The following is a 26,596-nucleotide window of genomic DNA, read 5'->3' as shown; positions in this document are numbered from 1 at the left end:
TCTCTCAAACAGACACTATGCAAAGAAATCATGAAGCAGGAGTAAGCTAGAAACTAACAACTCACAAGTTCCCATTTCCTTCCTTTTCTGAAAACAGAAAGCGCCTGAACTGGATAACAAGAGTTTGAATGTTCAAACAAACCAACAGTTACTTGAAACATTCTCTTAAAAAGTTACACTTTGCTCAAGTCACAAAATTTGAGAGAGATATAAAATCTACTTTCTCTTGTCAACTTCAGGCTATCAAAAAATCCTAATTCTCAACTAACGCTGTTTTATTTTGAGCAAGAAAGAGAAAAGCAGGTCTGCCATTTCCAGTCTTAAAGGAGGAGGGAACAGAGCAGAGTAGCTTTACCTGACAATCATCGACTTTGGTTCTGACAACTCCACGCATGTGCTGCTTATCCAGAGTGGGCACGATTCCAAAACTATTTCCCATGAAGAGATTTTCAATTTTCCCATCTGGATGGCTAATTTCTACAGTGCCATTTAAAATGACATACCACGAGTCAAGCTACAGAGGAAAATAAAGGTATTAGAATCTTTTTTTAAAAAAGACAGTTATAAGTTAACTTTGACCAACAATTTAACAAAATATGTCAAATGCATCACTTAAAGGAGAAGAGAAGACCTAGCTCTATGTTCAGTAATTATTCAGCAACATCCTATGCCTTGTCTACACAGAACTACTGGTTTCTTTCACTTTCTTCTTTTAGTCACCAAAGGAAATTTTCTAATTGGCCAAATTCTCTGAGGCAAAATACTGTACTGTTTCAAAAACCACTTATTGTTTTAAAGAAAATTTATTTTGTGTGCATGAGTGTACACACACACATGCCCTAGGTCTCCAGATAAGGGCTTCATACTCCCTAAATCTGGACTTAGAGACAATTGTAAGGTGTCCCATATCTCCTTTAAGAAGACCCAGGGGTCTCAACTGCTAAGTCCTTTATTAGGAGCAGAAATTTGTAAAATCCAGACCCTGCCACTGAGCAGCACAGTGACTTTCACGAAGTTATATAATGTCTTCAGGCCTCAGTTTATTGCTAAATAGATGTTAAAAAAGAAAAAAGTAATATAGAACTCCTAAAGTAGATGGCCAATTTAATAAAGACCAAATGCTTACTTACAACAGTGCCCAACATAGAAATCATCCTAATGATAAATACTAGCAAAAGCCTGAATTTTAATGCAGTTAACAAATTATATATTTTATATATTTACATTATATTAGAAATTGGTGCTCATATTAAAAACAAATCATTTATGTAAAATCATTTAACATGAGGGAGATACATTTTTATTGTATTTATTTTTGGTGTATGTGTGCTGACACGTGTGTGTCACAATGTTCGTGTGAAGGTTAGAGGACAAAAAGTAGAAATTATTTCTCTCCTTCTACTCTATGGGTACCATGGATTGAAGAGAGGTCAGGCTTTGAGGCAAGTTCTTTTACTCACAGAACCATATTGCTGGCCTGGGAGATGACACGTATGCATGTACACATTTCTAATTTTAAAAGTGTATTTTAGTTTATGTGTATGAATGTTGGATCCCCTGAAACTGCCATCTATCTAGACTAAAGCTATATATTTTTTTTCTTTTTTCTTTTTTTCGGAGCTGGGGACCGAACCCAGGGCCTTGCGCTTGCTAGGCAAGTGCTCTACCGCTGAGCTAAATCCCCAACCCCCTAAAGCTATATTTTTAAAAGTCTTCTGTGTATTAGTGAAAGAACATTTATTCTTTATAGTCATTCCTCTTCGTGAGCCTAAACTTTCAACATTTTCCATGCAATCTGAGTAGTAACTAGGTAACAAAAAGACTTTTTTAAAGTCCATTTCTTTGTTGCTGATTATAAGAACACAGTAGAATTTATAGATAGAATTTATAGATTATATAAACTACAGAGAATGGGGCTGTGTCTTTTCCCAACCACCAAATATATTCCTGTGTCTACAGAAATACATAGTACAAAGTTGATGGACAATACATATTTTGTTGTTGTGTCTGGTTTTTTTTTTTTTGAGACAAGATCTCTATGTAGTCATGGGTGTCCTGGAACTTGCTAATGTGGACCAGGCTGGTCTCTAACACATGGAGATATATTTGCTTGCCTCCCTAGTACTGGAATTAAAGGTGTGCACCTTGCCCAACCAGACAATACATTTTTGCTAACAGAACTATAGAGACTTAGAGAACATAAAAACTTGTAAAGAAAAGCACATTAAAATCCTACTGTCTAAACAGCTTTTATATATTATTTTAAGTTGTTGAATATATTTAGAGTATTCTACTTGAGTATATGTGTTTGTATATATAGGTAGACAAGTGTGTGCATGTGGAGACCAGAGGTCAACCTCAGGTGCTATCCACCTTGGTTTATTTTCGCTTGTGTATGTGTAGGTGCAGGTACACATGTGTGCATATGTGAACGTACTCATTTGGAGGCTTGAGGACAACCTTGGCTGTCTTTCTGCAGACACCAACTACATAATTCTTTTAGAAAGGGTCTTGTTGACCAAGGGCTTGCCAAGCAGGCTGGACTGGTTGAACAATGAGCCCTAGGGACCTTTAGGTTTCCATCTACTCAGTGCTAGGTTTACAGATGGATGCCACGAATCTAGCTTTTGTTGAAGCTTCTGGGGACCAAAAGCGTGTCCTCACATTTGATGGCAAATACTTTACCAACTTAGCTATCTCTCCAGTCCCTAATCTTGTCATTAAAGATAAAAATATAAACTAATCTATCTCCTCAAACTTCCTGGGGATGTGTATATTATTTGTTAGATGTACAAAACATCCAAATAAAGCTGGAGGAGACATCTGCCCCTGGAAGAATTTCTAGCAATTGAAAAAGAATGTGAGCTTGTGGAGTACACAGCTCAGTGGGACATCACTTGTCCAGTATGTTGGGTTGGATTCCCCAGTAACACAAAGAATGACTAAGAATACTCTACTCTTTTATCCCACGCTTACCCATTATTTGGTTAGCCATTGCTTGTTTTTAAACTATAGTTTGGCATACTCAGTTTTTCCTATTACAAATATGTAGGGGCTGGGGATTTAGCTCAGTGGTAGAGCGCTTACCTAGGAAGCGCAAGGCCCTGGGTTCGGTCCCCAGCTCCGAAAAAAAGAACCAAAAACACAAAACAAAACAAAACAAAACAAAAAAACCCAAATATGTAATGACCATCTTTTGACACAACTCTTGAGTTTATTCTGTTCTAAGGAGACACTAGTAAGTAGAACAGATTAGAGAGTGTGAATATAGAGAATTCTAAATGAATTTTGGAAATATTAAAAAATTGGTAATACACTTCTGAGCAATCTTACAGTCGTGTTTCCTAGTCACACTAAAGCAGTGGTTCCCAACTTGTGGGTTGTTACCCTTTTGAGAGGTTGCCCAAGACCACTGGAAAACACAAATATTTCCATTACAATTTGTACCAGTAGCAAAATTACAGTTATGAGTAGCAATGAGATAATTTTATGGTTGGGGGTCACTGTAACATGAGGAACTGTATGTATTAAAGGGTTGCAGCATTAGAAAGATTGAGAAACACCAAACTACAGCCTTGTCACATCCACTAGGAGGCAGGGATCAGCATCAATACCCTGGCCCTCCTCCTTTTAATTCACATTCAATGAACATGGGGACTAAGTTTTAAATATACACACCCACCCACAACAACAATCAAAAATTCTTTAGAGATTTATTAATTTTAGTTATTAAAAACGGTTGAATTATTGATTATCTACTCTGCATAAAGTCTACTGCTAGGAAAACGATTTAGATAGTAAAGCAATAACAACACAACTTGTCTCTTCAAAGATTAACTACCCCACTCAGGATTTACTCAAAAGAATTTAAACTCAAAAGCTTGAATTTATACAAGCTTAGAGAAGTTAATTTAACACTTAATTTGCTGACTTACCTCTTGCCCATCTTCAAGAATAACAGCCCCAGCCTGCTCTACTACTTCAAAAATCATGACAGAGCAGAGCTCTCTCCTTACAGACATGGTCATGTTCGCAAAGGCAGGTAGCTGGTGCATGAACTCAAGTAACTGCTCTATAAGAAAAAGACCAATGATGCTACTTTAACATACAGCACATTTTGTAATTCAACAGTCAACTTGTTAACTCAGGATCTGATACCCATGTCTGACCTCCACAGCACTGCACACACATGATGCACAGACATACATGCAGGCAAAATAGCTATCACATAAAAATAATTAAAAAAAACCCAGTTAATTTAGTAGGCTATATGTGTGCACACACACATTATAAACTGTATGCGTATTTACCCTCACATACCAACACAAGCATACTGAGAAACATCATTCAACCAGGAACCCACAAAGGTTCAGACAAAGCTGTAACATCTATTTGATGTGCTTAGTTCAAGATGTCACTTGCTCAGTGGTGCAATTTAGTAGTGCTGTACTTTGATTTGATAGATTTGCACAAACCCTTCTATTTATTCCTTTTAGGCTAAAATTTTCTTTTTCATAATTCTACTGGTAATGTCAGTCAGTAAATTAAGGATAACTAACGTGATGTATAGCTCAAGATTTGTTAAACCAACTAATTAGTTAACTTCTTTTACCAAAAATTTATTATTTTTACTAAATGTTTATGGGTTTCTGAGGCTATTTTCTGATGTCAAGAAATAAAGATAAAAATAACGGAAACATATGCACAAACATCCAAAATGAGATAAACAAGCTTCGATAGAACTGGCCACACAAAGAAGATAATACACTCATAGGTAACTGGAATTCATGAAAGGTAGAGTGTCTGTGTGGATGTTTACAGCACAAGTCTAAGCACAAGGTTATTTAACAATATTCTATCTTTATAATGGCAATGTTTAAATATATCATTGCTAATAAAAGTTATAATTTTCACTTAACATTGACTTCTAATATGAACAGCAATATGATAAAAAATTTAAGATAAAATCTTAAATAAACAACAGCAATATGTAACTGACACTAAGTAAACTTAGTTCCTTAACGATGCATCACCATCTTTAGATTCAACTTTTCATTTAAAAATATATTAACTGTAACAAATTGAGAAATATACAAAAAGCTTTATCTATAGTTTTAATGAGGGTAACATTAACGAGGGTGCACAAATGAGGGTACTTGAAATATATTTGAAATTGATTTAAAAATTATTTCATAGACTTGAGGTACTACTCTAGTGAGCTTTAAATGTCTTATGAACATGAAGATACAAATCAGTAAAATGAAACCAACATCTTTATTTTATAAACACTCACAGCAAGTCTCAAAATGGCTCTCAATGATCTGACATTTTGATACCAATGTCCAAGTATAGTCTTTCACAAACACACTCTCAAGTTTGCATGGTGTAATGGTTATGGCAGAAGAAATGATAGTCATAGAAGACATTGGGGGCATCTATCTACCTTACTCACTGTGAATTACTAGATCCACACTAGAGATCGCCTGCCATGTTGTTAAGGTAAAGAAGCAGGTACAAAGAAGACTCCATGACATAAAACTGAGGTCTGGGGCCAGAAGTCTCATGAATAGGCATCTTGGATCTAAGATTTTCACACACTCCAGCGAAGGCGCAAGTGACTGGAGTCTGTGTAAACCCTGACTAAGATTGTAAGCTAACATTATCTAGCTAAGTTGTTCCTGATTTCTTGACCAACAAAGACTATGAACTAATAAATGTATGTTGTTTTAAGAAGTTATGTTTTGGTACAATATGTTATGTGGCAACAGCTTATTTTGTACATAAGGGTAAAAATGTTTATGTGAACACAATTATTTCTTCTTTTCTCTTTCCCTTTTCCCCCCTCCCCCCCTTTTCCCTTTCCTTTCCTCTCTTCTCCTCCCCTCCCCTCCCCTTTCTTAAAAGACAGGATTTTCTGTGGAGCTCTGGTTGGCCTCAAATGTATTTATTTCTTACCAACATCATCATCAGTTTTGTCTGCAGGTTCCTTTTCAAGACATTCCCGGACAAGATCTCGACCCTGCAGTGGATCTGTTCGATCAATCTCTTCCTCCTCCTCCTCTTCATCCTCAGAATCAACAGGTCCTTCAGGAAGACGGGTTAAATCTACATCTCCTACTTCACTCTCTGTAGCCTACAGAAAGAAGTTTCAACCACAAGTTTAGAAACTTATCAATGCTAGATATCATAGGAATTAGGATGTTTCAAAAACTACCATTCACAGAAGATGAAGATTTTTTTCAAAAGTAAAAACTGATTAGAATATTTTTTAATAGTATGCTCCTGATGCATACTGTAAATGAAAAAGCATGAATATTAAAAGTTATAGAAAATGGTGATTTGAGCACTGGGATTCTATAATAAAAAATATCAGCAATCAAAAATGAGTAGTAGTGGAGATTATGACAGCTTCATTTGAGACGGTACATGTTTTCTGGCCCCTTTCATAGTTATTTATTCTCTTTTCCTGAGCCCAATGATTCAGAGAGGAGAAGGTGGAAGGAACTCAGGAGCCTGAGGATGGGGAAAAGTACTCTGAAATACTTAGTCTGTATATAGGATGTTGCACTCATGAACTCATAAGCAACTGTGGTTACCCATATAAGATCAAGGAAGTTAAAACATCCAACATAATGTGCATTGTTATTTAGAAAGTACTTTGAATAAAATTAAATCAGTATTAAAAAAAACTCATTCTAGAATAGAGTTACTCCCAAGGTCCCACTTGTAGCTGAGGATCTATAAGAAGTGGTGGAAAAGAGTCTTTTCTATGAGGGGTAGATGCTGGCAGGTTCCTTGTGCTGCAGCAGATAATTGCACAACCTTGTATATATGGGTAGCACTAAGTGGGCTCATTGGGACATTTATATATGTATGTGTGTGACCATCAATGAAAGTTTCAAAGAGTTAAAAATAGGAACAAAGCTAAAAATAAACTGGAAGAGCAGAGGAAGGGAAATGGAAAGGAGAACTTTTGAGTAAGAGAAGTAGAACCAAAAAGAGCAATGAAGCAACAGAAATACAGCATACTGGACACATAATGCCAGCAACAGAATTTCAGAGAAGAATGGAGGGAAAACAGGCAAACCACAGTACACAGGATGACCTTGGAGACAGGCAGGAAAGAGAGCCCTATCTGCAACCCCCTCCCCCCCAATCAGAACTGCTTTTACTGTTTCTGTGGGCCAGCATATTAATCTTCTAGCCTTTGTTAATTTACATTAGGGCTCAGATAACAATTCAGTCTTGCTTTATGCACAATTTTATAGTGCCTTTGGATTCCTATTTGTTTTTAAGTAGTTAATAATCTAGATTGAATGTACAACTTGAGCTCCTAGTCTTAAAGACTAGAAAAGTGGCTTGTAACAGTCTGCTGCTATGGTCTGGACCATTATCTTCTCTTTTCCTTTATGAGACAAGGTTTCTCGTGGCCCAGATGGGCCTCGACTTCAGACCTGTAACCAAGATGCCCTTAAACTCCTGATCTACTTGCTGCCATTTAGGATTATAGGTATATGCTCTTGTACTGAGTTTATAAAGTGCTAAGCTCGAACCCAATAGCAAGCACTCTACTAACATATCTCCTCCATTTTCAACAGTGCTAGGCATCAAATACAGGGCCACCCAAGGCCCCTTTAGCCAAGGCATACCCCCAGATCCTAAAACTTTAAAAAAAAGATTTATTTATTTATGAATATGAATGCTCTGTCTTCATGCACACCTGAAGAGGGAACCATATACTATTACAAATGGCTGTGAGCTACCAGCAGGTGCTAGAAATTGAACTCAGGATTTCTGCAAGAGCAGCCAGTGCTCTTAACCACTGAGTCATCTCTCCAGCCCGTATTTTTATTATATGTGCATGAATGTTTTGGCTGCATGTATTGTAAGTGAACTTCATGTGTGTTTGGTGCCCAGAGAGGCCAGAAAAGGGAACCTAATTCCCTGGCACTGGGGTTATAGATGGTTGTGAACTGCTATATGGGAGCTAGGAACCAAAACCACAAGTGCTCTTACGTGGAGCCATCTCTCCAACACCCTAAAAATTCTTGATAGAAAGAAATCTTAACTTCAAGAAGATGGTATTGGAAGGTGGAGCCTTTGGGCAGCTAAAAACTCAGTTATTAGAATACTCATAATTGGGTAGTACCCTAATATAAGAGGCCAGAAGGGTTCATCAAACCCTTCTTCTGTATGAGGAAATAGCTAGATGGTGCCACCTACAGATCAGAAAGTCTTTTACAGGATGGCAAGTTTGCCATCACCTTAACTTGGAATATCCAGCCTCTAACCCACGAGCATGACTTTCTACTGTTTGTGAGCTATCCAGGGCACGGCTTTTGTTTTTTAAATAGAAGCTTGAATGGACTATGATAGTATCTCAGAGAAGGTATCCTATTTTGTAACCACCATGTACTTAGAAAGCAAAAATAAGGACTCTCATTAAGGTTTTCATAACTGTAAAATGAATAGATGAATAAATTTAACTGTGTGTTGTGGCTCATGTCTGCAATCCCAACACACGAAAGACTGAATCCCTGAGATCTAGACCAGCCCAGGGTAAGACTGGTGGATGGCATGGTGAAGAGCGTAAATAGAAGACTCAACAAGACATGGACAATGGTCGATTAAAAGAAACAGAATCGAGGGACTAGAATGACAATATTAAGAGATGGTAGGAGACTTATTTTTGTAGGATAGTTAGCAAACTGAACCAAGCACCCCCAGGCACAGATCATCAACAAGATGATGATAAATGGGTTAAGCACAGGAGTCTAGTAGGACAAGGATTAAACCTCTTTTGGTTTTCCTTTCCTGTCACATGTACTTTGTCTAATGTGGTGAGTACAAACTGACTCTGTGATGAGTTGGTCTTCACCAAATAAACCATCAGAGAACATCCTTTTCCTGTTTGCAGCTAAACATGAAACTACAGTAAAAGGTGCCACAGGTTATAAGCAACTTATAAAAACCACATTTTTAAACTGAGGTTTAAGTGTGAAGCCAGACCCTCATGTTTCCAATGCCTTTCCTTCCGGCACAATCGTGTCCAGGTTCCCTTCTCAGGGACCATTCAGTTTTTTTAAATTCATCTTTGTTTTCTCGATCAGACAAGAATTCTGTGCAATGCAGTCTTCCACATTTCTGCAGCCCGGGATGGCCCTGACTGTTTCTCTCCTCTGCCTTACAGTTACATTTTGATCAGCAGAGATAGTTCGCACAATTTTCTTCCACCAATACTGGTATTTACTTTCAAATATAATTCAACTTGAATTTTTTTCCAGATTACTTCTAAGTGCCCAAACAGTGCTTGACTCAGCAAAAGAAACAAGATTAGTAAAACAGAGTCCCACCTGCATACATTTCTTCTGATAATACAAAACACCACCCTTACAAGATACCATTAAACACAAAACACCAAAAAGACAGCTAAGGAAAAGCAAGCATGCTGAAGGACTAGCACGTGTTCTGCTCTGAAGCAGACTCTAGCATGCTGTAGAGAAAGAATGGAATACAGAACCAGATGGCAGATGGTAGTGGGAAGTGAAAGGCTTGGAATTTATAGTTTGATAAGAGTGAAGCACTGATATTTCATTAATAGAGTACTTTTTAAGCCTTCATATTCTTGCAATTTGTTTTAAGTAGGAGTTTAAATTAAATGGCATTGTATGTGGGTAGTTGACAAGGACATAAGATGGTGTTTTTTTACATTTGTATTTTTCTTAGGATTAACACCAAAGATCAAGCCCCAGGCCCTTGTACACACTAGGCAAGCGCTCTACTGCTAGATCACAAATTCTCTGGCTGCCTTTCTCTTCCAGAAATGAAGTCAAAGCTCAGGGCAGCTCAGTCCTGATCAGACCTGGTAAGACAGCATGCTGAGCAGCTCCTCTACATCTTCCAGCACGAGCCAAGCTTGTGTCCTAGCTAGTGCCTGCCCTTAAGCTTCAATGCGAAGCTTGTCTACCCTGTTGAAAGAACCAGCCTCCCCCAAGCTCCCCTGCCCCACTGTTCTCTCTGGATTTGAAGTGAAGGTTCCCTCACATCCCTCCTCACTTTCCGGAACCCAGTCATGCTATAGAGCAGGGTAGTTATAACTCCAATTACAGCTTTTCTCAGAATCTGAAGAAAAGTCCTCTACTTCCCTGTAGGCTCTACCATGCTTCCTATGGCCTGATGTTTTTTGTTTAAATGTTCTCTTACTTTAAGGCTTGATAATGCCTCCTCTACAGCTCACGGTCACGGGGGTGGGAATCCTTCTCTCCTGATAAAGCCCCTTCCTGAAGGAAAATTTTGTGCCAGCTCCTTTCTGCAAATGTATATTTTTAAGTAACAACTACCACTGAGTGACACTCCTATTGAACAGATGATATTCTTAACAGAAAATTTAAAGACAGGTGGCTAAAGAACATTTAGCAGAACAAAGCTAATTGGGAAAGAAAAAAAAAAAGCAGCTCTAATGGAGATATGGTACAAAGTCTGGTAACATGGACACTGGGGTTGAAAGTTAAGGCATTTTTTGAAGTCTGTTTCTTTCCCACACAGATGGGGGAATGAATGGCTCGTGCCTTGGATTACGTACGAGTGAGTTAAGACAAATGCCTAGAGACTGCACTGTAGTTAAGAGCACATATTGCTCTTCTAGAGGGCATGAATTTGGTTCCCAGCACCTAAATTGCTTGGAGCAACCAGTAAGGCAAGATCAAGAGGATCTAATGCCCATTTCTGGCTTCCAGGAACACTACACTCAAGTGTACAACCATACACAAGGACACATTTTGTTTTTTAAACAAAATCAAAAAATTTTAAAAGGACAAATGGTTTTGTTCAAGAGCTTTTCCTTTCAATTGTCCAGCTGTTAGATAAGACTAAAGTTAATAGAAAGAAGGATCTAGAAAAAGAAGCACTTCATATTCTCTTGAACATTCTTGGAAGATAGGTAGAAACTCTAAGAATATTCTGCCATCTTAATGCATACTTAGAGCTAAAATTTAAGATAATCTGATAAAGACATTTACATTGGAACCTTACTTGTAATCTTCTTTTTTTTTTGGTTCTTTTTTTCGGAGCTGGGGACTGAACCCAGGGCCTTGCGCTTCCTAGGCAAGCGCTTGTAATCTTCTTTTTAAATAGTGGTAAATTTCTGGTTTACCACAAAGGCTTTTATTTTTAAACCAAAATAAAAAAAATTCAAAAGGCGGTAGTGCCTAAGAATATAGCCTCATACCTGGCTACATGGTGCTTCTAGCATAGTACTAAACCCAGCTCCCCAAAGTGAAATATTTGCATCATTTCACAAGACTTTGCTTTATAGTTAAATGCCAAGTCTTCACACTTAAAATATGTCAAAAGCTGGAATACTTACAACCATACAATTTTACAGCTGTTGGTTCAGTTATCAGCAATATTCATGTCTGACAAAAAAGTATATTCATAGCTTTAACAAGTATTCCTCTGAAGGTAGCCCTGGGTCCAGTACTAATGCTTAACCTTTCTTCTGTTTTATTCCATAAGTTCTTTCACACACACACACACACACACACACACACACACACACACACACACACCATTTTTAAACTTGTTTTTAACTTCTGGTTAAAATCTTACAATTTTTTGAGGTCTACTTTATTATTCTGTTCTAGTTTATCTTTTAGTAGATATTCCTTTAAGTGTTCCCTACACATTTTAAAATTATCATTTAAGTTTATTCCATTTAAGGCATAAAATATAAGAATCCCTTTCTATTTTATCTTTGCTGGCATGTTTTTCTTTGTCTTATGGGACGTCATGTGCATAAATCATCAACTTTTAAAATGTATTCTTTCTTTTAAAAAAAGATTTATTCATTTATTATATATAAGTACACTGTAGCTGTCTTCAGACGCACCAGAAGAGGGCATCAGATCCCATTACTGATGGTTGGGAGCCACCATGTGGTTGCTGGGAATTGAACTCAGGACCTCTGGGAGAGCAGTCGGGTGCTCTTAACTGCTGAGCCATCTCTCCAGCCCTAATCATCAACTTTACATAATCTAGAATCATACAGGAAGAGTTTCGATGAGGGACTATCTGTATCAATTTGATAATCTAGAATCATACGGGAAGAGTTTCGATGAGGGACTATCAGTATCAATTTGATAATCTAGAATCATACGGGAAGAGTTTCGATGAGGGACTATCTGTATCAATTTGACCTGTGAGAATGTCTACAGAGACCATCTTGATTCTGCTGAGGAGAAGCAGAGAACTCTAGACTGTGTAAGGGTAGAGAAAGGAAGCCGAGCACACGCGTGCACCTGCTACCTCACTGCTCTTTGCTCTTGACTGTAGATGAAATCTGACTAGCCGTTTCAAGTTCCTGCCGCACTGACTTTCCCACAGTGAGCTGCGAAACTGGAACTGTGAGCAAATATATCCTTCCCCCCAAGTTGCTTTTGTCACAATAAAATGTTTATTTTTAGGCAATTGCCTTACAAGTTAGCTGCAACTAAGGGTCTGACAATTTCTACCTTAACTGGCCTCTCCAAAGAGACCCGTACCTCACACGTCTACATTTGGGTTTACTATTACCACAATTTTCTTTAGCTTTAGCTGTTGTTGCTAGAATTTAAATGTTTATATCTTTTTTTACTTGTTTACTCTGTAAATTCACTAAAACTTACCACGGTCTTACTGGGTAATTAATAAATTTCAATACATACTTCCTTCTAGTTGTAGAGATTCTATTTAACACAACATTTTGGAGATGTAAAACAGTAAAAGTAGAACAGAGATTGGTTTTTGTAAGGACAGGGATCAGGAGAGGAAATGACTACAAACAAGCCTAAAATGCTTTTAGACTCACTTCTCATATTAAAAAGGGTAAATTGTGCTATATGTGAACAAATTCACTAATGACCATGAAACAAATGCACACGATTAGTGATATAGGAAGCTGAACTGATGGCATGGAACTGAATTATGTTTTCTTCAATATTCTGTAGCATGCAGGTTAACCAGCAAGATGTCTATCTATATTTTGATGAATTATAAAGAAAACAGTTAAAAGGTAACACAAACTGCAGATTGCATGGAAGTCTGCAAACAGGGTAGTCACATAGAGGGACATTACCTTGCAATACAAGACTTCTACCTAACACTAAGTAGGCAAGCGACCTGAAGAAGCTACAATCAGTGCGGGATCCCAGACACTCTTCCAGCATCTTTGACGAGATACCAGTTTTACACAGCCTATCCTTGAGTACACAGCCAAGCGCTGACTTGAATGAATAAATAAAGATATGTTCACTACCCCTGCATTCTTTCTGTTACAACTATTGGGGCTTTGCTTCTTGCCTAAAAAAGCCAACCATATCTATCTTAGAAAGAGACTATCCCAGTGAAATTAGGTGCCAACGGAGTGTCAGTACCACATTGTTGCTTACTGTCTTCTCTTAACAAGGCATACATTCCCAATGATTCTGAGAGAATGTACAGCTACAACACTCCATTTGACTGTTTTAGAATCAGTCTTTCTCAGTATTCCTTTGTGAAACAACACAGAAGCAGAGAAACCACCGCTCCAACTGAGTTTTAGATGCAACAACACCCATGGTTCTTCTACAATGTACTTCTGTTTGAGAGGCAAAATATACTAATTAACCCCACCAATTACTAAAGAAATGGAGTAAGTAACTAAGAGTTACTGTATTAGTTTGACTTTCTTTGTTAAATTCCTTAGAGTATTTCTACAGAAGAGAAGAGAAAGGATCAGTTCTTTGGATATAAATATTGTAGAAGAGACAAACAGGAAGTCAGAGATGGTCACTGCATCTTTTTGTTAAGAAAGCTGTACAGAGACTTAACACTGCAAGCTTTTTTTTAGATTTTGTATCTGCCTACAAATTCTCCAATCACAGTTTCTTAAAATACTTGAATCTGGGAAGCAACTCAGTAAAAACTCAATGTAAATATTTCCTTCTGAAAAATGACTATAATTTTGCTTTTTACTACATTGTATCACACACACACACACAGAGTAAAGTATGAGATGGGCTGTAAATCTAAACTAAGTATGAAAAAAGTATGCAACAAAACTCAGTACAACATTAAAACATTACTTAAATGTCAAAATAATATTTAAATATACTATATTAAATAAAATATATCACCAAAGTTGAATTTATGTTTCCTTGTAGATGACTACTGAAAAACTTAAAATTAGATATGCAGCTCACATGAAAGGTCTACTAGTCAGTCCCAAAACACAAAATGTATCTGAATTCGTAAGTAAACCAACCATTGATATTGCATCTCTAGTTATCTACCACTCCTGGGCTTCAGGTCAGGAGGCTTTACATCTAGAAAACTACCCTAGACATCCTACACTAGGACGTTATCATACGCTACCATAAGGATCTAACAAATTAGCACTGGCTGAAGCCAAATTTGAATTCAATCTAGTAGGATGTGCAAAGATCCTCTCAGTCTATTATGATTCCCAGAACCCTCTTTTTATTATAAGAATTGCTGAGGGAAGAAAGAAAAAAAAAAACCTTACTTAGTTTGGAATTTTCTGTTCGGCTTTAAAGATAGAGCAGTCTGTAAGTACACTCCCTATTTAACTTTCTATTTCACTAAAGTTACATGGGAGAAAACTTGCAAAGTTTAGCAATGCAAAAGCAATCCTACTTTTCTTCATTAATTTTACTTATAGACAACTTCTATAATTAAAAAAATGAAAAAGCAGTCTTTTCACAAGTATAAGCCATTGTTTCAGAAACCTGCTTTAAACCCAGGCATGAGTTCTCAGAAGGCTGAGGTAAGGAGACTGAAAATTTCAAGTTAGCCTACGTTACAGGGCAACATTCTGTTTCACAAAAACAAAACTCTACAAACCTTTCCCTTAACTAAGGCAAGCATTCTATATCATATGGATTCAACTGGATAAAAGAAATAATCAGGCTGACGAATGAGATAACATATTAAGCATACTTTGCTAAAAATCTTATACTTGAGTTTCAGTTAAATTAAAAGATACATGATCTTCTAGAGCAGTGGTTCTCAACCTTCCTAATGCTGCGACCCTTTACTACAGTTCCTCATGTTGTGTTGAACCCCAACCATAAAATTCCCATTGCTACTTCATAACTGTACCCTTGCTACTGTTATGAATCTTACTGTAACTATCTGTTTTCTGAGGGTCATAGGAGACTCCTGTGAAAGGTTGTTTGATGTAGAGGATAAGCAGAGGGTATTTTGCAGACTCAAAAAGTCCATATGCACAGTACCCAGCCTAATGATTACCTGATAGATATCGGATAAACTGCTGCTCCCAGAGTCACTGGCAATGCTACAGCCAGACTGACTAGAAGTCACATGAGTGACCTGTGGATGAGGGTTGTCCGTGAGGTGCATCTTGGTAAGATCTGCTGGAAGCTGAAGGAGAAAAGAACTGGAGTTATTCTGAATCCCAAACTTTGCTTATTACAGAGTTCTTGACATAATATAATTTTAAAAACAAAAAATAGCTTTACATGTCAAGAATAGTAAATACACAAATACATACACACTGGTAGTGTGTCTAAGTAAAATTAACAGTAATGTTTCCGATGACAGGTGAGCACCTGTGGGCAGTAAGACAAGGTTAACGAAATGACTATACAAGATTTTAAAATGTTACAACCGTTGTTCTTTTTTTTTTTTTTGGTTCTTTTTTTCGGAGCTGGGGACCGAACCCAGGGCCTTGCGCTTCCTAGGTAAGCGCTCTACCATTGAGCTAAATCCCCAGCCCCACAACCGTTGTTCTTAATGTTGCACTATGTAGTTAGTTGCTGGATTAATGATCACAATTATACAATGAATGCCTCTGGTAAGTGCAGAGTTACAAGAAGAATAGAAAAGACAAGGCAAAATGGCTCAGTGGGTAAAGGTGATTGTCTACAAGCATGATAAACCAAAATGGCTTCAGGACCCAAGGAATAGAGAGAACCAATTCCTACAAGTTATCCTTCATCTTCACATGCTCATCATAGCATGTCCAAGTGCACACGCAAATAAATAGGATGCAATTAAAAATAAAAAGCAAATGGCTCTACCACTTTATCTCTAATATATGACTAGTCTTATCAAGGATGCAGACTATATGATGTATCTCATACTGTGAAATAAAACAGGTATCTCATAAGCAATATTATGGAAGTTAAGACAAGAAATAATTCGATATGCTACAAAGCAGTTAATGTTCTAAGGAAGAGATAAGATCATTCAATATCACTCCATATAATTTCTCTTTAATTTGCGATTCAGGACCATTAAGTAAACCTAAAATTTGAAATAAGTTTCTGAGTTGCATACACGCAATGTATTCTATATTTATTTTAAAGAGAAAATGATCAAGTTTAAGTTCCACTATCTTACGAATTCAGACTACAGAAATTACAGACTAATTATACCATGAACTTCTGCTGATGGGTTAAGTAATTCAGACAAACATTGCTGAAAGAAAACAACACACAATACAGCATCAAAATGTGCAAGGAAAAATGAACCAGAAATAGAAGGACTAATGTATGATCTAACTTCTATGGGAACCAAAATGTTAAAATTCACAGAAGCAAAGAATAAAATGGTGGGTACTAGAGGTTGGGAGCTGGGAGACTGTAGAAAGTTTCAGTTATAAGAAATGAATGAATTTTAGTCACAAATTACACAGCACAAGTAACAATCATTGTAAAAAATGTATTATAGAGTTCCAAAAACTAAGACTAGATTTTAAATGTTCTAGCCGTGAAGAAATATTTTATATGAAATATAAATATTAAATATTTTATAACTAGCCCTGGTCATTTCACAGTATGGGTATGTATCAAAACCTCATCACAAACATAATTATTTTTCAATAAAAGAAAGTTAAAAGTGAAAATAACAATGGGAGATGAAGCCACACTCATGTTGTGAAATGTCAGTGCAAATCTCTCACTAACAAAAACATAAAGATGTGAACATAGTTAAAAAATGTCACCTACAGTGTGCACACAGAGAGCATAATCCAAAAATTATAGAACATGCATTCTTTAAGATAGACATCAAATATTTGTAAGAATCATACAAGGCTAAAAAAAAAAACAATTAAAATTATACAGAGAACATTCAGTAATGTGCAAAGGCAGAAATACGTAACAAAAATATAAATGATCACGTATTGGGGAACTATAAAATAAAGTCTCTACAACCCATAAATCAATACTATCACATTCGAAACAAGACCAAATAAATGCTACATATTAGGAAGGGATGGGGATTAAAGTCATCATTTAGATGGGTGTGGTGGCACACACCTGTCATCCTAGTACACAGGAGGTGGAGACAGAAAGATCAAGAGAGGCAGAGATAGGCAGTCCTTAGAGCTAACTGGCTAGTCAGCTAGCCTATCCAAAACAGCCAGGTAGGGTTCAGTAAGAGACCCTATTTCAACAGAGTAAGGCAGAAAAAAGGAATATATTGGATATTTGGCTCTGGCCTCCATGTTCTCGAATGGTACCCTCCTGTACCCGCTAAACATCCACTACATAACACACCCACACCTGATTCCCACACAAAGGAATCAAGGAGGTGTCACCTATGACAGTTATGTAACCAATCAAAGTCAAAGAGCTGCAGACTAAGCCTGGTAATACAGTGTACTGAGAAATCTTTAAGCTCTACCAACCCCTGAAAAGCAGTGATTTTCACTCTTCTTACTCTACTAATGAGGGACTGAGGCAGCACAACTGAGCAGTGTGCGTAGTTTCATATTCAAATAAGCAGTGGAACATGGCTTCGGGTGACTTGATGTTAGCATCCCAAGATGCTGTATTTTATGCTAGGAAAACACGTGATGACACAAAAATGAAGACACAGGGAGGATGTGAAGACTATATATAAAAATTTCCTGAACCTCTTCTTTAAGAGACTAGATGTGAAGATACAGCGACTGCAGTTAACACTCGCATGCTCCTTAGAAAGTTCATTTGTGAACCATAGCAAATACATTCATATGCCTTTACATAGATTTTCTGAACCGAGAATGAGACCAAATGAAGTAGCTGTTTCATGACATTAAGCTGAAGTTTCTGTTTACTTTGTAAGAATCAAAACAGAAAATTTTTATTCCTTTTCTTCATGACCATCTAATCCAGTAAGCTCTGCAGAATGTCTTGTCTGTCAGACTCTGTCAAGTATATTCTACATCTGGACTTACCTGGTCTGCTGAAGATCATGTGCTTATAAAGACTATTGCCAAAGTTACATTCAGGAAGCAAGATGTCTTGAATACAAACATTACAGAAGCATAAAGGCTGTTGCTGACTGAATAAACTTAAGGTCTCACAGGTACAGACAACCTTTTGAGGGAAACTGCCTAAAGGCTCAGATATCTGGACTCCTTTGTTGTTTGGCTTTACCATTTATCTAATCATGGAGTCATTAGGTTAAGATAGAAGATACAGCTAGAACTGACTATTAAATCCTGCCTGAGGCCAGAAAAACACTTATTTTCCTCCAGGAAAAAAAAAAGGCTAAGAAGCAAGTATTTATATGATAGCCTATGAAATACTCATTTTGGCTTTTACCCGTGTTTCTTGGTTTATAGTTCCCTCCCAGAGGCAGGCCATAGAAACCAGGATTTTCCCTTCCACAAGGCAGGTTACAAAATTAATCTTCCCTTATCTTTTTACCTTGAAGCTGGCTATAAATTCTCTGATACCCTGTCTGATACTAGATAGTAAGACTCCCACAAGGAATTCTGCTCCCTATTCTTGAGGACAGAATACTTAAAAATCTTGAAAGACCTTTGCTAGGTCTCCCTTTCCAGTCTTTGAGAAGTAAATCTGACTTTTTCTGCACAATTTTATTTTTATGTAGTAGTCCCAACTTTAATCAGGCCCATGAAATCCTGTCTCTATAAAAACCCAAGCAGTGTCAGCTGCAGTGGCCCATTCACGCCTTTAATCCCAGCACTCAGGAGGCAGAGGCAGGTGGATCTCTGAGTCTGAGGCCAGCCTGGTTACAAAGTGAGTTCCAGAACAACTCACAGCTAGGCAGAGAACTAGCTAGTAAAAAACCAAGCCAAACCCCAAAAATCATGTGATTTTAAAAAGTTTCTATAGAACTGATCACAGTGAAGACCCAGGAGGCTGTCAGGGGAAGTCAGAGAAGTTCCAGGTTCCTTGGCCTAGGCATCTCTCAAGCTGTGGCCTTTGTAATATCCTTAACTAAAAAAGAAACTATGTCTTTGAGTTCTGTGAGCTACTGAGGCAAAGCAAGTAAACTCTAACAGTGGGATCTGAGAACCCTGATTTATAGTTGATTGGGCAGAGAAAAGGGTAAAATAATCTGGGGCTTACAAGGCATGACACAGTCCTGGGACCTCAAACTTCAGCCTGCAATCTGTGCTATCTGCAGGTGGATAGTGTCAGTTAGGAGACGCCCAAAGGATCCACAGTATGGAGTGATTTCTTGCTTGGTGTATGGAAGAAACCCCAATGTTGTGGCTACCTGATCCCACTGTGAACCCCGAAATTATGCTATTTACTGAAAATACCTGTTTCTAGTTGTGGTGTGACTTGGCACTTGGCATACACCTATATTAATTCCTCTGGCTAGACTATGGACATGCCCTTAGTACACATATTTAATCCAAAAAATAAAAGTAAAGTTAGTTTGTAGAAGGAAGTTTAAAAGTGAGGTCTAATTGAGTGGCAGACAGAGTGACAAATCAGAGAAAGATCTGACAGATAAGCTATGCCCAATTCTCAAGAGGACAGGAAAAAGAGTCTACTTGAGAGCATCACAGAAAAGAAAGAGGGGGAAGGAATAGGCAGTTTTGCTGGGACAGCTATAGACAGGTTGCAGAGAGAGAACAAGCTAGACACAGGTAAAGACAGAACAAGCTAGAGCATGAGGAGGAGGAGATTAACAGCCAGAATGAGAGTAATCATTATCTGCCTATTTTGGAATGGACTTGCTTCTCAGTACCCATGGTAGACTGATTCCTGGACCAACCCTGCAAATACTAGAATTGACAACTGCTCTAGTCTCCTCCAAAATGGGGGAAATGGTTGAGTCTGCATATAACCCATTCACATTTCCTATGTATTTTTAAACATTTCACATGCGTGTCTGTTTTGCCTGCATTCATGTTATGTGTACTATATGTAACAGAACAGAGTCTCGGGTCCTCTGGAATTAGAGCTATGAATGTTATGTGAGACACAATGTGGGTGCTGGGAACCGACTTGCATCCTCTGCAAGAGTGTAAGTGCACTTGATCATTAAGCTATCCTTCTAACCTCTTTTACAAGACCTAACACAACATAATGCTGTTAATGGCATGCAAAGTTGTTTAGAAATGAAAGCTAGGGGGAAAACAAATTCAGTGCCATTTGTTTAATGTATTTTTGCTCCATGGTTGGTTGAATACATGTGGACAGTGCTCATAGATGCTAAGGTCCAACTGTATTATTCAGAATTTAAAGGTCTGAGGTAGATTTGTACATTTAAACCTCAATGTATCTCTCAAATTTTTTTTTTCTCTTTTCTTTTTTTCAGAGCTGGGGACCGAACCCAGGGCCTTAGCAAGCGCTCTACCACTGAGCTAAATCCCCAACCCCATCTCTCAAATTTTTTAACTAAAAAGCAAGCTTCAGGATGAATATAAAAGGTGCCGCAAATGTTTAAAATATAAGAATTACGTGTGTGTGTGTGTGTGTGTGTGTGTGTGTGTGTGTGTGTGTGTGTGTCCGCGCGCGCGCGCGCCCTGGGATATAAACATCTTGGTTTATAGGGAAAGATTTAGAAGTAGAAAAGCAATATTGTTGTTTTCTAAAAAAAGAAAGTCTAGGACTGGTGACTCAAAATGAATTTTAGCTAATTTGAAATATATAGATGAACTTATTCCTTATGGAGAAAATATTTGTTTCATAAAAGCAGAATCTTTGTATGCTGCACAAGCTGGCATCCAAATTCTGTTTGAGTCTCTTGAGTGTCAGTATTACAAGATCCGCCATACTTGATTCTTTATTTCTTCTGTAAATAATTTGAAAACCTTTTATGCTAAAACTGAATGTGTAACATATGTAAACATATTTTGTACACATATACATGCAATGTGGGACATATTCTTTAACCTGTCACCTTTAGTAAGGATTGCTAACATAAGGATACACATTCTAGAGTTTTGATTTCTATGTGGGTCCTTAGGATTGAACTTGTGACGAAGCTCTCAGCCTGCCCCAGGGTGTGCCTGCCTGCTGCTATGCTCCCTGTCGTGATGATCGTGGACCAAACTTCTGACAAGGCCTCAATTAAATGATTACTTGTACAATAGTTACCTTAGTCACGATGTCTCTTCACAGCAATAGACCAGTGACTAAGACACTGACTGAGGAGTGATCTAATCCTAAGTCCTCCACATTCTGCTTTTTTACAATGATAACAAGATTAGCAGATTTCAAAATGGGTTTTTATTATAATGTCTTATGGGAATAACTAATTCACACAATATTTATAGTAGTGTTGCAAATAAATGTTAACATACAAGCCATAAATAAATGTTAACATACAAGTCAAAAAAAAAAAAAGAGTTGAAAGTGCTACAAGATAATACAGCATCAAAATAATTAAAGCTTATGTAAGAAGCTTACAGGGAATAGAGTATTTCTGTATTTTTACTATATTCATTTAGAATTTTTTTTTCATGTAGAATTTCTGGTTCTTGGCATTTTACAATATTTCCTCTTTACCCATCAAACAAAAGCCTGGTGTAGTGATGTCTGCCCTGCACAGTCTGTTCATTAAATATCTGTAGAATAAATGAATGACTGCCACCAGCGCCTTAACACTGCTGCTCAGTATTTTGTGATTACTGAAAAAATGAAACTCTAAAGTTCAGTTTTATCTAGTCTCACCCAACTCCCTTCCACATGCGGTTTTCAATTTTAGTAGTGCCACCACTGCTATCAGCAGTGCTGAGGCCCCACGGGATAGCTCAAGTCTGTGTTCCACATAGCATCAACTCTCCAAAGCTCTATACTATTTTAGGAAACACAATTCATGAATACTGAAAATTAAATAAAATGGTTCATTCTATGGTTGAACAAACTGGAAAATGGTGATATTCTTTATGTCCTTTAACTCTTGATAGCACAAGAAGTTCCTCAATACAGAAATCTATTTTTACATACGGTTCTGCAAATTTATTTTCCCAAATACGATATTGACATCTTACCAGTGTAAGAAATTTATGTTTGCTTTGGAATAATCTGATATAGTCAACAATTCCATGTTTGAAATACTTTCATAGGGCAACTAGTGTTAGTCAAAGACATAACCGTGAAGAATACCTGCAGCTTAGCAGATGGGGAGGGATATCAATCTGAATCAGCACAAACATAGGTAACACAGCCAGAGTAATATTACAGGGTAGTTCTATGCCCTACTTCAAGAGTGACCGGCCAGTAGGGATTTCTACTGTATACCCAATGCTAGGCATAACCAAATTCAAGTCTTGGGGTACAGGAGATTAAGAAATTATTAAATCTCAAGATGTAATTTTGAGAGTGATGTTTGAGGTACATCATTAGGATAATCAATATTTTTGATAAGCATATCAGATAACGATAACAAAGACCTAGAAATGTAATACACAAAATAGTGAATCTAGTTACATATGTGCTTAGGCCTGCCATGATATACTCTAATGGTAAAATGATATTGATGATATTAAATTTCTAACATTTAGCACAAAAGGTAAAATACTTCACTACTAATTATTATTACACAGTGAAATGATATTTTGGATAGACTCTCATTTAATAATGATTAAGATTAATTTAACCTAGTTTTCACACTATATTTCTGTTAAGTGGCATTGATCCCAGAGACTTATGATGCATTCAGAAACCATAGAAGACCAGCACAGCCCAGGCAAGGGTACAGAGAAGAACAGTAGGATCCTTTTCTTTCTGCAGTGCTGGAGATAGGACCCAAGGCGTTGTGCATACCAGTACAGCCCTTTCTCCCACGAATCATAGCCCAAACCTCAGATAGGACATTCCTTAGTGTTTACAACTCCTGTCTTAAAAGTGAACCTCTGAAAATTTTTAAGTGGGAAAGTGATAGAGATTTTGGGTTTTTAAAATTACTCTAGAAACATTTAAGATGAAAATAAAGTCAAAGAGATGAGCCCAACTTGGGGTTTAAGATGGTGGAGGCATTCTCCAAGCCACCAAAATTACAAGGGCCCTTTAGTACAGAGTAGTCGCATAACCAACAGCTGACAGTGAGAGAGAGAGAGAGAGGGGGGGGGGGAGGGAGAGAGACAGAGAGAGACAGAGAGAGAGACAGAGATGGAGAGATTGATTCTAAGATCTCAAGAGCAGTCCCCAGACACAAACCTGACCCTAAGGAATATGTGTTCTAAGTATCTCAGTGGCCTCAATTTCTACTCATTTTCTAAAAAGTAAAATTTAGAGACGTGAAGTAAGGTAAAGGCCAGGTATGACTGGTCAGATATGACAAAGCTTTATTAATTGTTTTCATTGGCTCATGGCTGTGAACTGCACAAAGAAGAATAAAGAAGCCAAAGCCCAATGGCTTCTTCAACACAGTGAGATGACACCTCAATCAAACTGTCTTGTCCAACAGTGAAAGGAGCACCCAGCTAACAGTCTCTTGTGTGAAGCTCCCTGGAAACCAACGATCCGAATACAGGGAGAAGAATAATCACGACTATAAAATAAAAACCATTACTAAAACAAATAACTGTGAGCTTCACTTATGAGGTTTAAGAAACATGTAACACAAATGGGTACATTTAAAAATTTAAAACATGGGCTGGAGAGATGGCTCCGCGGTTAAGAGCACTGACCCATTTTCCAGAGGTCCTGAGTTCAATTCCCAGCAACCACATGGTGCTCACAACCGTCTGCAATGGGATCTGTTTGTGTCTGAAGACAACTACAGTGTACTCATATTACATAAAATAAATAATTATTAAAAATTTTAAAACATGTCTAGCATTGGTTACAAAGAAACAATAAATTAGTGAGTTAGAAACATCAAACTGAATGAATGTTTAAGGACATAACAGGTGGACAAAAGTGAGAGGAGCTGCAATTTTGTCAAAAACAATCTCTACTAGCAGTACACACCTTGAATCCCAATTCTTGGGAGGCAGAGACAGGCAGATCTCTACAAAGCTAGTTCAAGACTTGGCAGGGTTTTGTAGTAAGAGCCTATGCCAAAAATGTAACACCCTCCCCCCTTCTTCTTACAAATAAAGACAAACAAGGCTCTGTGGCTTGAAAGAGTCCTCAAGAGTACTAAGAAAGGAAAACAAAACATTTTGATGCTTGGCGAATTTTCATGGATATATAAACTAACTAAACATACAACTAAGTGAAAACATGACCCTCAGTGCAAACTTCTCGTATGGACAGAAGATCGTGTATTAAACTTCAAGGGCCATAGAGAAAGGACTGGGAGCTTATTTTATATACAACTAAATAATAAAAAGAATCATTAGGGGTTGGGGATTTAGCTCAGTGGTAGAGCGCTTGCCTAGAAAGCGCAAGGCCCTGGGTTCGATCCCCAGCTCCGGAAAAAAAAAAAAAAGAAAAAAAAAAGAAAAAAAAAGAATCATTAAATGAAAGTTAAAAGAGTAAAACAAACTTGAAAATCCAATATAGCAAGTATTAAAATTAGTATCTAGTATAATGGATTTAAAAAAAGAGTTAAATCTTAATAATAATGTAAAAGATGAGGGAGACAGGAGGGAGACATGTATACTTATAAATAATTTACACAGGAAAGCACTCATCACAGAATTCTCATATTTTTCTGTTACTTTGTGTGTGTCTTTTCTTTAAAAACAACTCCTACACCCCATTCTTAGTTTTGTTCAGTTTTATCTGGTCTTATCCAATTCCCTTCCACATGCAGTTTTCAATTCTAGTAGTGTGACTATTACTGTCAGCAGTGCTGGGAGCCCACAGGTGGCGTCTGCACTGAAGCAGCCACATTCTTTGTATGTGAAGATAAAAACACAAATTGCATAGCTAGGCTCCTTTCCACCTCTTTATGTCACAGCCACTGTTGCCAAATGATTTACATATCCCTCCTACAAGAGCACTCAGGGAAGATGCGATGAGCTAGGCTGAATAAACAGTACAACACAGTGCTATCAACTACTTTCTCCTTAGTCACCATCAACAGCGAACCTCTGAAACAAAGACCTTCCTGTGAAGTCTCCAGTGTGCCTAAGTATCACAAAGAAATCTTGAAATATTTAAAATCGACCATCTAAGCATTTTCTAAAACAGAAAAGATAGCTTCAAACATTGTAAAAAGCTATTATCAACAATAAAACTACATTGCTATAGACTATTTTCAACCACTCAAGATTTTGTCAGTGTTTGCTTTAAAATGACAAGTGGTTTTTTTTTTTTGTTTTTTTTTTAACCAATTACTATTTTACAAATACTTTGGAACACTGAATATGTTTACATAATTAATTCACATTCACTTTTTTTTTTGCCTTATTCTTTAGGAATAAGCACTCAATTTTACGAAATAGAACAATTCATTTCTAAGTTATCAGTTATTACCACATTAGCAAGATACGTTATATAAGCTCATGATTAGAACACTATGTTTAAACATACTAGTTCTTTAAGGTGAGAAACAGCAAAATGCCTCAAGTTAAGTATGGTCATAAGTAATTTAAATTAAATGACAATGAGACAAGGATTTATATATTGTTTTGTAGCTCTTATTTTTAAAGTTTAGAAATTAGCAAATAGAACTAATTTAGAGTTCAAGTGCAATTTAAATTTAATGATTAAACTATATAAAAATAGTAATTACTTACTTTGGAGGCCCATGGCTGCAGACAATTGGCGTAACATCGAACAAGAAAAGCCATATTTCCTTGGTTGGAGGGGTAGTTTCTCTTTTAAACCAGAGAGAGCCACACTGACGAGTATGTTGACAAAATTCTGCTAAGTTTCTTTTTACAATCCACACATCGTTGTTGCTATATAAATGTAGCCCCTCTAACCCTCTTTACAGACAAAATCAGAAGCTTTCAGAACCAGAATATTGTTCTAAGTATAAAAATTATCCTTAAATGCCACTTTACAAGCAAGTAACATGAAATGAAGATGTTTAGATTTCAGGCTCAGCACACAGTTACATGCATCCTCAGGCACCTGACACAGACATACACATTGGCAGCAAACAGACTAGTACCGTATTAGTCAAAGCAAGCAGGCAACATGCATGAAATCTGTGTTCCTGGAATCCATGAAACCTTCCTCTGTAATATAGCTATTTTTCCATCAACTTATTTCATTCTGAAGAGCACACACTGCAGAGACTTCTGCATCGGAGGCAAAGCAAATGCTGAATCCTGAAGACTACAGTCTCTTCTTTAAATATCCTTAAATGCTAGAGGTTAAAAAACAACCCAAACCAAAACAAAAGACGAAACAAAAAAACCCACCATGCATGCACATCATCCCAACCACAGAGCAAATGGAGGCAGGAGACAAATGCTCTAACAGGTTTGTCCTGTATA

General features: G+C 37.3%; 1 protein-coding gene and 1 long non-coding RNA gene across 15 annotated transcripts in view; one reads left to right on the top strand and one right to left on the bottom strand.

Moving 5' to 3' along the window:
• Rapgef6 (Rap guanine nucleotide exchange factor 6) overlaps positions 1-26,596 on the bottom strand; it is a 168,375-nt gene that overhangs the window by 73,351 nt on the left and 68,428 nt on the right. For 12 of the 14 annotated variants that reach the window (XR_001840077.3, XM_017597259.3, XM_006246279.4 and 9 more), the window contains 4 exons: positions 15,286-15,417; positions 5,956-6,133; positions 3,936-4,072; positions 356-514 (listed from right to left, as the gene is read on the bottom strand). Coding sequence is in view for 13 of the 14 variants with exons in the window: in XM_017597259.3 (XP_017452748.1) it covers positions 356-514; positions 3,936-4,072; positions 5,956-6,133; positions 15,286-15,417 (606 nt within the window). In the remaining variant the exon portion in view is untranslated. Of the gene's footprint in view, positions 1-355; positions 515-3,935; positions 4,073-5,955; positions 6,134-15,285; positions 15,418-25,888 lie in introns of all 14 variants that reach the window. The other 2 variants (XM_017597261.3, XM_039085933.2) reach the window with 1 other exon arrangement.
• On the top strand, positions 12,442-20,679 carry LOC134480793 (uncharacterized). The gene is made up of 2 exons (XR_010055615.1): positions 12,442-13,666; positions 20,569-20,679. It is a non-coding gene; the product is annotated as an uncharacterized LOC134480793 (long non-coding RNA).

The sequence above is a fragment of the Rattus norvegicus genome, chromosome 10 (genome assembly GCF_036323735.1).
Source record: "Rattus norvegicus strain BN/NHsdMcwi chromosome 10, GRCr8, whole genome shotgun sequence".
Classification (NCBI taxonomy): Eukaryota; Metazoa; Chordata; class Mammalia; order Rodentia; family Muridae; genus Rattus; species Rattus norvegicus.
Note: the sequence above shows the minus strand (reverse complement) of the source record. Positions and strands in the feature narration are given on the sequence as shown.